Source organism: Thalassophryne amazonica, chromosome 8 (genome assembly GCF_902500255.1).
Source record: "Thalassophryne amazonica chromosome 8, fThaAma1.1, whole genome shotgun sequence".
NCBI classification, from domain to species: Eukaryota; Metazoa; Chordata; class Actinopteri; order Batrachoidiformes; family Batrachoididae; genus Thalassophryne; species Thalassophryne amazonica.
Window position 1 is genome coordinate 51950573 of NC_047110.1, and position 16731 is coordinate 51967303.

Sequence of the window (16731 nt, forward strand, 5' to 3'; positions counted from 1 at the left end):
CTGGGCTCTAGGTACTAGCCATATTGAAGACTCCCCCCCCCCCACACACAGTTATGTTCTTTTTTTATTAACGCAAACACCAAATTTCTAATGTGTAGTCAAATCAGGTCTAAATCATGTATACCTTAGATCACACCTGGGAGTCAGAACCCTTTTTAAAGTTGGGGGAGCAATGCACCAAACTGCACCATTTTCTAGAAAAATGGTGCAATTTGGTGCATTCCCGTCTGTTAAAATGCACAGGAATACACCAAATTGCACCATTTTTCTAGAAAATCCTGTTTGCGATGTGTGTGTGTGGGGGGGCAGCGTGCCGCCTGTGCGCCTGGACCATTGTACAACTGTGCAGGGGTGGGAAGGGTCCTAAGAGACCTTTCAATATTATTGTTAGAGCAGAATTATGTTTTGCAACATTTATACATTCATTCAAATTATATTCTTTTACAACATGAATTGTATGAACATTAATAACATGCAACACAAAAATATATTTAATGCCAATTTTTTGTGGGCCTCCCCCATGCTCTGGCTACATAGTACCCTTTACCCCCCCCCCAGTCCGACGCCCCTGCATTCTCATTCTCAGAGATCCACAAATACAGTATGTCAGTCGCTATTCACATTATTGGCAGAATTATTGGGGGGCTGAGGGGGTTTAATTGGCTCATTATTGGGGGAGCTTAAGCCCCCCAAGCCCCCCCTTGGTGCCGCCACTGCAGCGAACAAAATAGTTCAAATTTTGTCATCCTTAATTTATAATGGAAATCCTATGTTTTTATAGTATAGTTAAAAGAGTTTTATTGTGTACTTCTTTTGTTTTCAAATGATTCAAAGCAAAAACTGGAATATTAAAAATTCTAATAGACTGCAATAATCATGCCCCCCCTCCAAAAAAAAAAAAAAAAAAAAAAAATTGTAGAGAACATCCTTTTTTATTGTGTGGTTAAAAGAATTTTACTGAGCACTTTTTATTTGTTTGTTTTAACCACAGACTGTGTATGAAGTACCGGTGTCCCGGGGGGGCGCCTCTGAGATCTCGCGTAACTTCAGATCGGATTGGACGGGTGCTTCCAACAGGGAGGAAAAAAAATATATAAATAATTAAAAAAAAAAAAAAAAAAAAGAAAGAAAGAAAGAAAAGGAGGTTCCCTGGCTGCGCAGGGGTGGCGGTAGAGGACTGCACAGGTATTCGGCAGTACCCGGTGTGTGGGTTCTCACGCAACCACGTCGGAAGGGCTCCAGGTGTCCGGACGTGTGAAGTTGTGCTGCCGCGGTGCTCGAGTCACCTTAGCGCGCGACCGTCGGCGTCTTTCATCTCAGCTGTCAGATGATACCTGTCAGAGCCGCAGTCATGTCCTTCTCGGTAGCGATTTTTGGAGCGCTGATGCTGCAGTCCGTCTCCTCTCAGAACGGTAAGGAATACGGCAATCTTTACAGAACATACGTTTGTTTTTTTAACGAACCGTGTTCCTTCGTGTTTATAGCTGCAGCGCTGAACCGTCGTCTGCAAAACGTTGCCTTTAAAAGGAACATCGAGTGCGACGGTATTTATCGCTTTCAGCGTTCAAAATCGAGGCCATTAAATTATTAATAGGCTGCAATATGTTTGTGCGAGGCTGAAGTGGGCCACACGCAGGCCTGTGCGGTGTCCCTAAAATGTCCTTTGAAATGTGGACCGGAGCAGTTCCCTCAGTGAAGGACCAGTCAAGCCAATTAGTAGTGGAATAACCATAGGGATTGACTTGGGAGGGGGAGGGAGGGGTGATGGCGAAATCTGGTAGTGTCAGTTAGAAAATCTAAGCCCTGCAAAGATATGGCAGAGGGATCATGCAGTGGGACTCCTGTCTTCCCTGAAACACGCTGCATGTAATGAGATGGAGGACCTTAGATGTGCAGCTCTGTAAATAGCATTAGTCCATTTTGCTGTATGCTTCTATTTTTAGAGCTGATGCTGCGCTGGGAACCATGGCTTTAATGTCTTCTTGCAACAGTGGATCCGTTGAGTCTATGCTGAGATGTGCTGCACTGCAGAATGTCATTGATTTCGCAGCACAGTTCCACTTGCTCAGAGCTCCTTGAATCTTTAATATCACCGAACAAATGAGGTCAGTTTAGTTTATTTGCAGTTACAGATGGGGATGGTTTGAGAGTGCATACCTCCGCCAAACCTCAAATTTTGTATATAATAAAATGTTGTTATTGTAATTAACATTGCCAAGGAAATTTGAAGTGCTTATTGTCTTTGGTGGCGGAGTATTGACTGAGAAGGTCAGACAAGATTGTTCAAGGATCAGCAAAAGTGCAACAGTTTGTCAGTCGACAGTTTTAGAAAATCTGACTTATCCTTCATTATTAAATGAAGTTTTTAAAGGTGCTGAATCTCCCTCTACACTGAAGTAACTTTCCTTGTCCAAAGGGCTGTCTCCCCATATAGTCCAAATCTGTCCATTACTTTTTTCAGATGTATCTCTAACTCTACTAGAGGACTGCAGTCGTAGAGCGCAAACCTCCGCCAACACTAGTTTCCAATTTCACAAATTTTTACCTTGGAAAAAATTTTCAAGGTCAAAGTCTTGTTAGAAGTGTCTTTTCATAAGATAAATTAGATGTGATCAAATGTCAGGAGTATGTATTTAGTTCATGCACTTGAATGGAAGTTTTTTTTTGTGTTGGTGTCAGGTTTGTTTGTTTTTTCCAACTTTTTGGTTTCTGAATTCTTTTCCAGTTAATTTTCATAGAACATTGGTTATCTCTGCTATGCACAACTTGTCATTGCTTTTTGGCACTTAGTTTCCGACTGATAACTGGAAGACACACAAACAGGCATAACATTGGAACCTCCATGCAATTTTGGTGGTGTATGTAAATCCATAACAGAAACATGAGAATGACTGAGGCACATTTGACTGAGATATAATACAAAATGCACACCGAATGGGCTTTTCAGTATTAAATTCAAATGTCCACAAAATCCACAGTCTGGATCAAACTTTATCAGGCAGTAGTGAGTGTCAGTCTGCACCTCATTTTCAAATATGATAGTGATTGGGGCACGTTTGATTAAGCTATAATGTAAAATATACATTAAATGGTGTTTTCAATGGCCACAAAATCCACAATCTGGATCAGATCCAGATCAAACTTTGTCATTCGATTAAAGTATACCATCCTACATAATGTTGTCAAATATGAAAGAAATTCAACCTTTTTTGACAAAGTTATGAATTTTTGAAAATTAATTCAATGTTAAAGGATAGGGATTTTTCCAAGATTTTTTCTGACTTTGATCTTTGACCTACTGGCAAAATTGCAAAAATTTTACAGAATGACGGCCATCTTGAAAATGGCATATTCAGACCTTTTGAAGTCACATATCATTTGTAATATCCTTTTTACATTAAAATGTATACAAAACAACATTTTAGGTAACTAAAACATAACAGATTAAACTTTTTGAAAAATGTCAATTTTCAGGTGGCCATTTTGAAAAATGTTATTTTTGACAGAGTTAGAGTGCTCCGGCCACGTGTTTCAAAATCTTGTTTTAAAGACCAAAAAATGTCAATGAGAAGGCAAATTTTTTTTTCTTTTTCAAAAAAATGCACTTTTTTTCCCTATTCTTCCAGACTGTCAGTTGTCTCTCGCTGCTTTACAAACACTGGATGTGTACAGAAAGCTGAATTTTTGATGCCATGCAGCTACTTTGATAACCTTGATGCACGTTTACTCAGCTAAAGAAATATAGCTGTGCATATGCTAAGACAGCATCATCTGGGGAAAAAAGACTTTGCTTGCAAAGGCATGATGTTCCATTCAGAAAAATTCAGTTGAAGTCTCAACTTTACAACAGCAGGTTCTTGTCCTTCCAATTCTCATTCGGACTTCAGTTGAAATGCCACTAAATGCTGTCGCTGGCCGAATCAGTATACAGGAGAAAATCAATAATGCTCTGGCACACCTCAAATTAATTTAAATTGTCTAAAGTCTCTGCACAACAATTGTATGGTTTACATTTATTACTATAAGGCGTTTTAATTAAATTTTAATTTTATCTTATATATATATACACAGTGAGGAAAATAAGTATTTCAACACTGCGATTTTGCAAGTTCTCCCACTTAGAAATCATGGAGGGGTCTGAAATTTTCATCTTAGGTGCATGTCCACTATGAGAGACGTAATCTACAACCCCTGGAAATAATTATGGAATCACCGGCCAAGGAGGATGTTCATTTAGTTGTTTAATTTTGTAGAAAAAAAGCAGATTACAGACATGACACAAAACTAAAGTCATTTCAAATGGCAATTTTCTGGCTTTAATAAACACTATAAGAAATCAGGAAAAAAAAATTGTGGCAGTCAGTAACGGTTACTTTTTTAGACCAAGCAGAGGGAAAAAAATATGGACTCACTCAATTCTGAGGAAAAAATTATGGAATCACCCTGTAAATTTTCATCCCCAAAACTAACACCTGCATCAAATCAGATCTGCTCGTTAGTCTGCATCTAAAAAGGAGTGATCACACCTTGGAGAGCTGTTGCACCAAGTGGACTGACATGAATCATGGCTCCAACACAAGAGATGTCAATTGAAACAAAGGAGAGGATTATCAAACTCTTTAAAAGAGGGTAAATCATCACGCAATGTTGCAAAAGATGTTGGTTGTTCACAGTCAGCTGTGTCTAAACTCTGGACCAAATACAAACAACATGGGAAGGTTGTTAAAGGCAAACATACTGGTAGACCAAGGAAGACATCAAAGCGTCAAGACAGAAAACTTAAAGCAATATGTCTCAAAAATCAAAAATGCACAACAAAACAAATGAGGAACGAATGGGAGGAAACTGGAGTCAACGTCTGTGACCGAACTGTAAGAAACCGCCTAAAGGAAATGGGATTTACATACAGAAAAGCTAAACGAAAGCCATCATTAACACCTAAACAGAAAAAAACAAGGTTACAATGGGCTAAGGAAAAGCAATCGTGGACTGTGGATGACTGGATGAAAGTCATATTCAGTGATGAATCTCGAATCTGCATTGGGCAAGGTGATGATGCTGGAATTTTTGTTTGGTGCCGTTCCAATGAGATTTATAAAGATGACTGCCTGAAGAGAACATGTAAATTTCCACAGTCATTGATGATATGGGGCTGCATGTCAGGTAAAGGCACTGGGGAGATGGCTATCATTACATCATCAATAAATGCACAAGTTTACGTTGATATTTTGAACACTTTTCTTATCCCATCAATTGAAAGGATGTTTGGGGATGATGAAATCATTTTTCAAGATGATAATGCATCTTGCCATAGAGCAAAAACTGTGAAAACATTCCTTGCAAAAAGACACATAGGGTCAATGTCATGGCCTGCAAATAGTCCGGATCTTAATCCAATTGAAGGAAATTGAAGAAAATGGTCCATGACAAGGCTCCAACCTGCAAAGCTGATCTGGCAACAGCAATCAGAGAAAGTTGGAGCCAGATTGATGAAGAGTACTGTTTGTCACTCATTAAGTCCATGCCTCAGAGACTGCAAGCTGTTATAAAAGCCAGAGGTGGTGCTACAAAATACTAGTGATGTGTTGGAGCGTTCTTTTGTTTTTCATGATTCCATAATTTTTTCCTCAGAATTGAGTGATTCCATATTTTTTTTCCCTCTGCTTGGTCTAAAAAAGTAACCGCTACTGACTGCCACAATCTTTTTTTCTTGATTTCTTATAGTGTTTCTTAAAGCCAGAAATTTGCCATTTGAAATGACTTAAGTTTTGTGTCATGTCTGTGATCTGCTTTTTTTCTACAAAATTAAACAACTGAATGAACATCCTCCGAGGCCGGTGATTCCATAATTTTTGCCAGTGGTTGTAAAAAAAAAAAAAAAAAAATCCGGAGATCACAGTCTATGATTTTTTTTTTAATAATTTATTTGTATGTTACTGAAGCAAATAAGTATTTGAACACCTGTGAAAATCAATGTTAATATTTGGTACAGTAGCCTTTGTTTGCAATTACACAGGTCAAACGCTTCCTGTAGTTTTTACCAGGTTTGCACACACTGCAGCAGGGATTTTGGTCCATTCATCCATACAGATCTTCTCCAAATCTTTGAGGTTTCGAGTTTCAGCTCCCTCCAAAGATTTTCTATTGAGTTCAGGTCTGGAGACTGGCCAGGCCACTCCAGGACCTTGAAATGCTTCTTACGGAGCCCCTCCTTAGTTGCCCTGGCTGTGTGTTTGGGGTCATTGTCATGCTGGAAGACCCAGCCATGACCCATCTTCAGTGCTCTTACTGAGGGAAGGAGGTTGTTTGCCAAAATCTCACAATACATGACCCCAGCCATCCTCCCTTCAATACAGTGCAGTCGTCCTGTCCCCTTTGCAGAAGAGCACCCCCAGAGTATGATGTTTCCACCCCCATGCTTCATGGTTGGGATTGTTTTCTTGGGGTTGTTCTCATCCTCTAAACATGGTAAGTGGAATTGATTCCAAAAAGCTCTATTCTGGTCTTATCTGACCACATGACCTTCTCCCATGCCTCCTCTGGAACATCCAGATGGTCACTGGTGAACTTCAGACGGGCCTGGACATGTGCTGGCTTGAGCAGGGGGACCTTGCTGCCCTGCTGGATTTTAAACCATGACAGCATCATGTGTTACTAATGTAATCTTTGTGACTGTGGTCCCAGCTCTCTTCAGGTCATTGACCAGGTCCTCCTGTGTAGTTCTGAGCTTTCTCAGAATCATCCTTACCCCACAAAGTGAGATCTTGCATGGAATCCCAGACCGAGGGAGATTGATAGTCATCTTGTGTTTCTTCCACTTTCTAATAAATAATCATAACAGTTGTTGTCTTCTACCAAGCTGCTTGCCTGGTGTCCTGTAGTCCATCCCAGCCTTGTGCAGGTCTACAGTTTTGTCCCTGGTGTCCTTAGACAGCTCTTTGGTCTTGGCTATGGTGGACAGGTTGGAGTGTGATTGATTGAGTGTGTGAACAGGTGTTTTTTATACAGGTAACAAGTTCAAACAGGTGCAATTAATACAGGTAAAGAGTGCAGAATAAGAGGGCTTCTTAAAGAAAAATTAACAGGTCTGTGTGAGCCAGAATTCTTGCTGGTTGGTAGGGGATCAAATACTTATTTGCAGCAGTAACATACAAATAAATTATTAAAAAAATCATACATTGTCATTTCCGGATTTTTTTTTTTTTTTTTTTTTTTTTTTTACATTATGTCTCTCACAGTGGACATGCACCTAAGATGAACCTCCATGATTTCTAAGTGGTAGAACTTGCAAAATCGCAGGATGTTCAAATACGTATTTTCCTCACTGTGTGTGTGTGTGTGTATATATATATATATATATATATATATATATATATTTCTCTGTAATGGTAAGATAACCTTTTATTTTGTCCTGTTATTTTCTTATCTTTCTATCCTACACCTCTGTTCTCTTTTGCTATTTTATTTCTGCTGACGCTGCTCCGCCTTAAACCTCTATCACCACCAGCGGGCTTTGTGAAATCACCTCTGTCTGAGACTAAGCTCACAGGAGACAACTTTGAGCTGTACTGTGGTGTGGTGGGTAACCCCACTCCAGAAATCCAGTGGTGGTACTCTGAAACCAGCCAAGCTGATTCCTTCAGACAATTGTGGAATGGTGTACGGAAGCGTCGGGTGTACATCAGCACTGCCTACAGTGTCAACGTGATGAGTGTGTTTGGTGTTTCTAATCTCACCCTGGATGATGGCGGGATATATGAGTGTAGAGCCAGCAATGACCCACGAAGTAACCACCTGCACCAAAACCTGCTCAGCACCTGGATCCATGCTCAGGCAACTATAACGGTGCTGCAGAGTGAGTGGTTAGTTTAGAGGAAAATGCTGCTTCCTCTGTGAATCCACTTCCCCCAGACCTCTCCAGAGATCCACTAGCCTTGTCCTTTAAAGCCATTCTCCTTCTTAGATTTCAAAATGTAGAACTCAAACATCAGATGAGTGGGTGAGGACTAGAGGCTGCTCTCTAGCATTTGTCAATAAATTAAGTGCAAAGGCTGCTATGATATAATTACATCAGTCACTCACAGGTGGCAGTACTTAACTTTTATTTTCCTGTGGAACTAAAAATAGGAGGAAGCAGACCCCACTAACTACAGTGCGCCTGCAAAATATTCACAGCACTGCACTTTTTCCACTTTTTTGTTATAGCCTTATTCCAAAATGGATGAAATTCATTCTTTTCCTCAAGATTCTACACACAATAACCCATGATGACGATGTGAAAAAAGTTGTTGTTGTTTCTTTAGATTTTTACAAATTTATAAAAAAAAAAAAAAAAAAAAGAAATCACATGTACATGCGTATTCACAGCCTTTGCCATGAAGCTCAGAATTGAGCTCCAATGCATTCTGTTTTCACTGATCATCCTTGAGATGTTTCTACAGCTTAATTGGAGTTTACCTGGGGTAAATTCAGTTGATTGGACATGATTTGGAAAGACACACACTTGTCTACATATAAGATCCCACAGCTGGCTGTGCATGTCAGTGAATAAACCAAACATGAAGTCAAAGGAATTGTTTGTTGACCTCCGAGACAGGATTGTCTCAAGGCACAAATCTGGGGAAGGGTACAGAAACTTCTACCTCTTTGAAGGTACCAGTGAGCACATTGTCCTCCTTCATCCATAAATGGAAGAAGTTAAGATCTGCCAGGACTGTTCCTAGAGCTGTCCGCTTGTCTAAACTGAGTGATCGGGGAAGAGGGGCCTTAGTCAGGGAGGTGACCAAGAACCCAATGGTCACTCTGTCAGAGCTCCAACATTCCTCTGTGGAGAGAGAAGAACCTTCCAGAAGGACAAACATCTCTGCAGCAATCCACCAATCAGGCATGCATGGTAGAGTGGCCAAACAGAAGCCCCTCCTTAGTAAAAGGTAGATGGCAGCCCACCTGGAGTTTGCCAAAAAAGAACCTGAAGGACTCTCAGACCATGAGAAACAAAATTCTCTGGTCTGATGAGACAAAGATTAAACTATTTGGTGTGAATGCCAGGTGTGTTTGGAGGAAACCAGGCACCATCCCTACATTGAAGCATGGTGGTGGCAGCATCATGCTGTGGGGATGTTTTTCAGCAGAAGGAACTGGGAGACTAGTCAGGATTGGGGGAAAGATGAATGCAGCAATGTACAGAGACATCCTGGATGAAAACCTCCTCTTGACCTCAGACTGGGGTGATGGTTCATCTTTCAGCAGGACAGTGACCCTAAGCAGACAGCCAAGATATCAAAGGAGTGGCTTCAGGACAACTCTGTGAATGTTCTTGAGTGGCCCAGCCAGAGGCCGGACCTGAATCCAAATGAACATCTCTGCTGAGATCTGAATCAGCTGTGTAGCGACGCTGTCCATCCAACCTGATGGAGCTTGAGAGGTGCTGCAAAGAGGAATGGGCAAAACTGCCCAAAGATGGGTGCACCAAGATTGTGGCATCATATTCAAGAAGACTTGAGGCTGTAATTGCTGCCAAAGGTGCATCAACACAGTTTTGACAAAAGGGTATGAATACTTATCTACATGTGGTTTCTTTTAAAAAAAATATATTTTTAATGTGTTTACAATAATTTCAAAAATACTTCTTCATGTTGTCATACTGGGGTTTTGTGAGTAGAAATTTGAGAAATTTGGGTGCGTGGGGGATGAATTTACTCCATTTTGGAATAAGGCGGTGACATAGCAAAATGTGGAAAAAGTGAATCGCTGTGAATACTTTCTGGATGCACGGTATGTGATGGGGTGAAAGTTGCTGACTTACCTATGTGTGATTTTTTTTTTTTTTTTTTTTTTTTTTTTTTTTTTTTTTTTTTTTTTTTTTTTTTATATGCTCTAAAATTCCAGAGATTTATTCTTTTTGAATTTCATCTGTGTTACAAGTTGCTTTTAACATGATGCACAAGATTAGATGGTGCAAAATGTAATTTTTTTTGTTCTTCGCCCTATTATAACAGGGTTTTGAATAAAGATTTCTCATCAAAATTGTTCACTGATTCACAGTTTGGCAGATCTATTGGCAGGGGTGCTCATCTGCTTCAAATAATGGTTGCAAACTTGCACTTGTGTTCCTGTCTGACAGTAACAGTTCAAGTTTTTTCCAGATTTGTTGGTCCCAGAACCTACTGTCTACAGAAGGCAGGAATTTTTGAACCAGTTCTTCTGAAAAACTTGTTTTGTGGAATCGTAGGCTGGTTCTCATCCACTCAGATCGTGTTTTAACTTTTTGCAATCACAGCTGATTATGTGGATGTGTGCTCATCCCTTCAGCGTCTCCTGTCCTTTGTATTTAACCTCTGTGATGTCATGTATATTTCTTTAAACCTTAATCTTTTCACATTTTCTGTGTTGAATGTCATTGTTTCGTTTCAGATTGTCTTGTTATTGATGGTGTCAGTGTTAGTTTCTTAGAGAAGCTTTCAGACTACTACACTTAACACATATAAAATGATTTATTATTCAGTAATTTGCTTGACTGATCCTGTGACATCTTGTTTGATAATTCAAACAGATCATATTTCTAAGACTTATACGCTGTGGTGCAGCAGGAGTGGCACTCTTGCCTCACATCAAGAAGGTTTGTGGTACTACAGTCTCCTTGTAAATCTGAAGTCGTGTCAGGAAGGGCATCTGGTGTAAGACTTGTGCCAAATCAAAACTCAGGTCTGCACTGAATCCACTTTGATAACCCAGAGAAAAAACAGGAGTAACTGAAAGAATATTATGAAGTGTTTTACCATTTGTTGTTTTTTATTTATTTATTTATTTATTTGGGCTATGACTGATGATTATTTTTGTTATTGATTAATCTATTTTTTTTTTGTTTAAAATTTTTTAATTGCTGTATTTGTGATTAGTAGATTTAGTTTATTTGTCAGTAAATCATAAATACATTCTCCCAGTAACTTTCAACCTTGACGTTGCATTCAGATATTTAATTTAAAATGTATTTATTTTCCAATTAAAAAGGAACATGTAAAGTGCCAGAAATGAAAAAGGCATTCATGGAAATAAATATGGAAGAAAATGTTGCACACAGCTTTGCCTCTTCCTGAAATACAACAAGACAGAAAATAAAATCCTAACTTATTTCTTCAGGCTGCTAGTAACACTTAAACCTTGGTCTCACCAAATAATAAAGCCATGAATAATGAGCCACGTATGGATTTGTCAGTGATTATTCAAATAATGATCCACGTGATTCTTCTCCCTGGCTTTATTTCTCCCGTGGCTTTACAGTCATTTTGACACCGGTGAGTCCAACTTTTCACTTTGTGTTCGTCTGTTATTGTCTGCAAAATCACTCTTTTGCGAGCTCATGTTCTGCGTAAATGCTCGTCTTGAGTGCAAGTCATTGCGTCAGCACGCACAGAGCGCGCCTCATCTGATCCATTACAACAAGATGTTAAATCTATCATAAACATACTTTTACAGCTGCTTATAAAGAAGGAATGAACATGCGACTGTTTTATCAAGCTATTAAAGCATTACAAATAATTACCTTTTAGACTGTTCCAAATATGTTCTCCACTTCAGTGCACGAAACAGAGAGAGGAAAAAAGCTGCAAATGAAACAGTCCTCTGTGATTCCAGAAACGATTAGAGGTGTTTTCAACATCCAAGCTCTGACAAATTATTAATATTCCACTACAAAATAATTTTTATATACAGTGTTTGGTGCACAAAGCAGGTGGGATTGTAGTGCACAAGAAGGCTGAGCCAAAATAGCCTGTCCTGTCCTCGTAGCCACCAGGTGCGCAGATAATGGGCTTTTAACAGCTTCGTCCTCACCACAACCAATCCTCGTTTGTCCTCATAGTACCTCGTACACAAACTGCCCCACGCTGTTGTTGCAAAATTTTGAACTTCTTGAAATTAGCGCCACGCTCAGAGATGAGTCTCATTAGCTGAATATTCTGGCTCTCAGAGCCACTATTTTCCCACAATTGTTGAATAACTGGACTCGTATAAAAACAAAACATGCTACGTGGCTCATTATTCATCCTTCATTATTCAGTGGAGACCAGGGCTTTAATTTAATTATCAGTTAATCTGTTGATTCTATTCTGGATTAATTCATTAGTTGTCTGCCATAAAATGTTGAAAAAGCATTGATCAGGATTTCTTGAAGCCACGTCCTTCAATATCTTACTTAGTTCACATAAGAATATTCAAAACAGTTGATTTTTAATTATTTAATAATTGATTGATCAGTTAATTGTGACGGCTCTAATACAATTAATGTGAGGCAGGTGCATCTGTATCATAAATTATCTTGTACCAGAGTCTGAAATGAGTATAAAGTAGCTGGAAATAAAGAACATCATTAAAAATGCTGACATGTCTTCAATAATACGCTATATCTTACAAACATTCATACTGTGCTGAATGTGTCACAAACATGAATTAAACTTAATTGTTTACAGGTGCATTAGATTATCAAGAACCTTTTTATGAAATCATAAGGCAGACTAAAATTAAATTCAGTCAATTCAATTCTGATCTTGCATTCACCTGTCAATGGTAGAAAAAGAATTTGTAACTGTCGACAAATTACTGGAATTTGTGCAGCAGCAGACACTAAATGATTGATGGCAATGAAGTAACTTTCCAGTGATAATTACACATTAAAAATTATACATAATTGACAGATGGAACAGCGTTTGAGTTTTTTTTTTTTTTTTTTTTTTTTTTTTTTTGCACAATCTTACAGTAGGAAGCTCTGGCTGTAATTTTTGTTTGAAGATTTGGACTCTTTGTGAAGTTATTTCACTGTGTAATGTCACAGTTGTTCCTGTTTATCTGTATAAACTGGGTGTCTCGTGGTGGTAATTTCTTGCTGTTTATCTTCGACCATCACTGAGGGTAAATCAACATCCTCTTTGTTCGTGCAGCTGCAGTAAGTGGGGAAAGTTTAAAAATATATTCTTGTGACAGCATATTTTGGACTCTTATCTCTCTGTGTGGAGTGTTGTTCTCAACCAACAGTGGCGGAATCATCTGTTGTCTTATCATTGAAGACAGTAGAATGACCTGTTTCCTCTGTCACCATGATTGGTGTAGCACTTTTTCATGTCATAAGGTTGGATCTTCAGAAAATTGACAAAAACCTTTCTTACAATGTTTAAAGAGATAAAAGATTTTAAATCAAATCCATATGTCCTTTAAAATTTTAGTAGCTCTTTTCAGATCCAAGGACCAGCTCTTCCACCAGTTTCATCATACTTTGTTTCTCAGGTTTGGGTTCTCAGACCATTTTTTGCATTGTTCTATCAAGTCAATGTAAAAATATAGCCAGCAATACTCAAGTGTCCTTCTTAATAAAAGTTTTAATGACTCACGGCAAGGCGACAGGATCAGGAGCACAGATGCGTTTTGACTAGGTTTAATGTCGCCTTGCCGTGAGTCATTAAAACTTTTATTAAGAAGGACACTTGAGTGTTGCTGGCTATATTTTTACATTGACTTAGTTTTTGAGCCGTGTATCTCCACTCCTGGTCCCTGCGAGTGCTCGTTTTTTCTCTGCTTTGATTGTTCTGTCAAGACCACAGCCGCTTCACCTCTGACATAGGCAACCTGTTCGTCTCTTGTAGAGCCTTTAATCATCTCTTCTGAACACATCACTCTTCCGAAGGAGGGTTTCAGTCCCCCGGTGACTCTGCAGTGCAACCTGACCACCATTTACAGTGTCCACCAGGAGAGTTTCTGGATGAAGAATGGGGAGGAGATCCCAGAAACACGCAGCCCAAACAGGAACACAGAGTACAAGTAGGCGTTACATCAAAGACAGCGTGCCTTTTATATGCATAGTAAATGAACCACGGCATAATATGAGGTGTGTTTCTGTTTTGTAGGCTGAACAAACCAAGAGGCGATGACACTGGAGTGTACACGTGTGTCTACACCTTTGAGATGACTCCTTCAGCCAACGCCACCATTGAAGTTAAATGTAAGTGTTGCTTTGGGATTTCAGCTCACTGGAGATGCTGTCAGTAAAAATGACCTGAAAGAGTACTGTGATTTCCAGTGGCTCTACCGGTTGCTCGGAGGCAGCAGTCACCCATCATACCTCCATCTAATCAGTGCCCTGCTCAGTGGCAGCAGATGGTGACTTGTCTGACTCATAGAAAGCGATTATGCCTGAACTGTAAAACGTGGTCGCTGCCTTTCTGCTCTCACATTGTGGAATAAAATTGATTTTAGAGCATTACTTTCATTATGGGCACAATGATTTATAATGGTGCCTCAGTATTCCATGCAAATTAATGACACAGAACATCATTTTGAATTGGCCCACATTTTTTTATATAATTATTACAATCTTTCAGGATTAATTGAATGACTTCTGACAAAAGGTTTTCTCTGCAATTACCAGGGCAGTCATAGGCATATTGGCGATAGGTAGTGAATTTATGAATTAGCATTACAGCATTCTGGTGACCACTTTGGCCAAGCAAAAGGGCTCCTTTACAGGACATTTTTGCTTTGTATTTTTGGGCATAGTCATTCACTCTCCTGCTGGCGTGCACTCACATTCCTGTGCGTGTTCTGAGCCCGACTATGTCTCTGTGTCAACAGAACATGACTTATGTTTTGATGACACAGAGCACTCTCCCACACACCACAATAATTTAATGTGTCACTAAAGTCTATTAGTCTATTCAGATGAAGTTAGTTTTAATATGGGGAGGTGAAATAATGCAGAGTTTATTATGAATAGATAATTGGTTAGACCATGTTTAATAACCTAGATATAAATGACAGAGATGGGAGTGGCTGCTCAATCAGGTCAGACACATGGCCACTGCTCCTCAAAAACAAAAACAGGATTCTGGATTTTTTTTATTTTTCTTTGTTCTCAGTTCTGAAACAATGCATTTGTCAATCAGTGGCTGTTCTACACTGAATTACTCCCTGGGCGAGACCCCCCTCTGAGCGCCCCCTCCCCTCCCACAAAAAAACCCCCACAAAATTTTGCACAAATAGCACAGTAAAATTACCAGTGTTAAATTAACACTGACAGTGAACCTGTGGTCTCACTCTGACCAGAGTGGGACCATATGTACACTGGCCATGCCAATTTAACACTGTCAGTGTTAGTTTTGCACTGGTGATTTTACTGTGAGCAATTTTTAAAAATTATTATCTTATTATTTTTAATATTTTAGAAGTGCCCCTGAAATTGCAATTGAAATTGCCATCAAAAGACTACAGGCTACAATATAACTCGTATGCAAAACATTCATGAATAACAAATTTCAATAAACATGCCTTTACATGCTAAATGTCTGTCAATAGATGCTATATTAATGTCTTTCAGGGAGGAACAATTGGCTGCTAAGTTACTGCCTTGAATTCTACACTTGCCACACTCTTAGTTATGACTGGTTAAAATATGCTTTGTCATGAAATAGGGCTGTAGGAAATGCCAAATGTTTGTCTTTAAAACTACCTACAGATATGAAAATTCCGTTGGCTAATTACAGGGCCCAAAGTTAATCGAAATGATAGATACAAATATTAACTGAACGTGTAATAGATTTGTTGCAAAGTACAATCTTATGGCAAAATTAGATCTTATGATTGTTGATTTAAGACCAAATTATTGTTGTATAACCATAGCAAGCATCATAGCAAGAACGCTAACAAACATGTTATACCATCAATTATTAGCCCTTCACCGTAATCATACAGAGAGAACACATTTGCATACCTTTATCCTTTGGTCGTTTCTCCTCTTGTCTTTTTTCCTAAATTGCGCACCTTATGGCTTTGACCTTTTTCTGTCATCTCTGTTTATTTGGCACTCAACAATCAACTTACCACCAAGTTCACCTGGGTGACCACATAATCATTTTGTGTCACCTATTTTTATCATTCACCTATTTGTATTAGCCATTTAAAGTAAAGGTCCACTTTTGAAGACTTTTTTTATACAACAGCATCAGTAGTGGTGATGAATGTATTTTTAACACCTAAAATGTCATTCAGTCGCTATTACTCTGAGTGTCCTTGTTTTACTACTACAGTTTTGTGTAATTTAAAAGTGGAATTTATATGGCTGTCAAAATAACACGTTCATGTAGATTAATTACAGCACCTATAGTGCTTTAATTTTTAAAATCTGGATTAATCACACTTTGATCCTTTTTGTTTTGACCTCAATAACTTGGTCTGTAAATAAAGACTGTTTTTGATCGTAATAACTGGTTTGGATGTCCATGCTGTTGGGCATTTTTTGTTGTTGTTGTTGTTGCACAGTTTAAACAACAGTACCAGACCATCTTTTTTTTTTCTTTTTTTTTCTTCCAAGAAGAAATAAAGCTATCAGTATATCCACAGCGCACAGATTATCTTGGTGTTGCTTGCTGATGCCAGCAATAAAAGAGCCTCGTTAATGTTTCCTGCTGCTAAGCGATATACAGAGCTGAAATATCTGTTAAATACTTACTACCAAAGTAACTTGTTTTCATAACTGTCATCTCAAATGTGGATTTTTTTTGTCTGTGAATGATGCTGATTAGACTTTAAAGTCACGTTCACACCGGGCGTGAAATGCTACTAAATGTAATTTATTTAAATTAATTCATTGAAAATCTTGTAATAAATAGGGTAGTCTTATTTGAACCCTGCGTGATATCACAGGATTTGTCTACTTATGGGGGCTGCTGGTCCCATTGTGCAATATAT

At 38.8% G+C, this 16731-nt stretch overlaps 1 protein-coding gene across 1 annotated transcript in view; it reads left to right on the forward strand.

Annotated features, from left to right (window-relative positions):
* Positions 1-1287: 1287 nt before the first annotated feature.
* nptna (neuroplastin a) overlaps positions 1288-16731 on the forward strand; it is a 47947-nt gene continuing 32503 nt past the window's right edge. Inside the window, exons 1-3 of the mRNA XM_034176245.1 lie at positions 1288-1412; positions 13635-13809; positions 13896-13990. Of these exons, the coding sequence (XP_034032136.1) occupies positions 1328-1412; positions 13635-13809; positions 13896-13990 (355 nt within the window). The 5' untranslated portion in view covers positions 1288-1327. The remainder of the gene's footprint in view (positions 1413-13634; positions 13810-13895; positions 13991-16731) is intronic.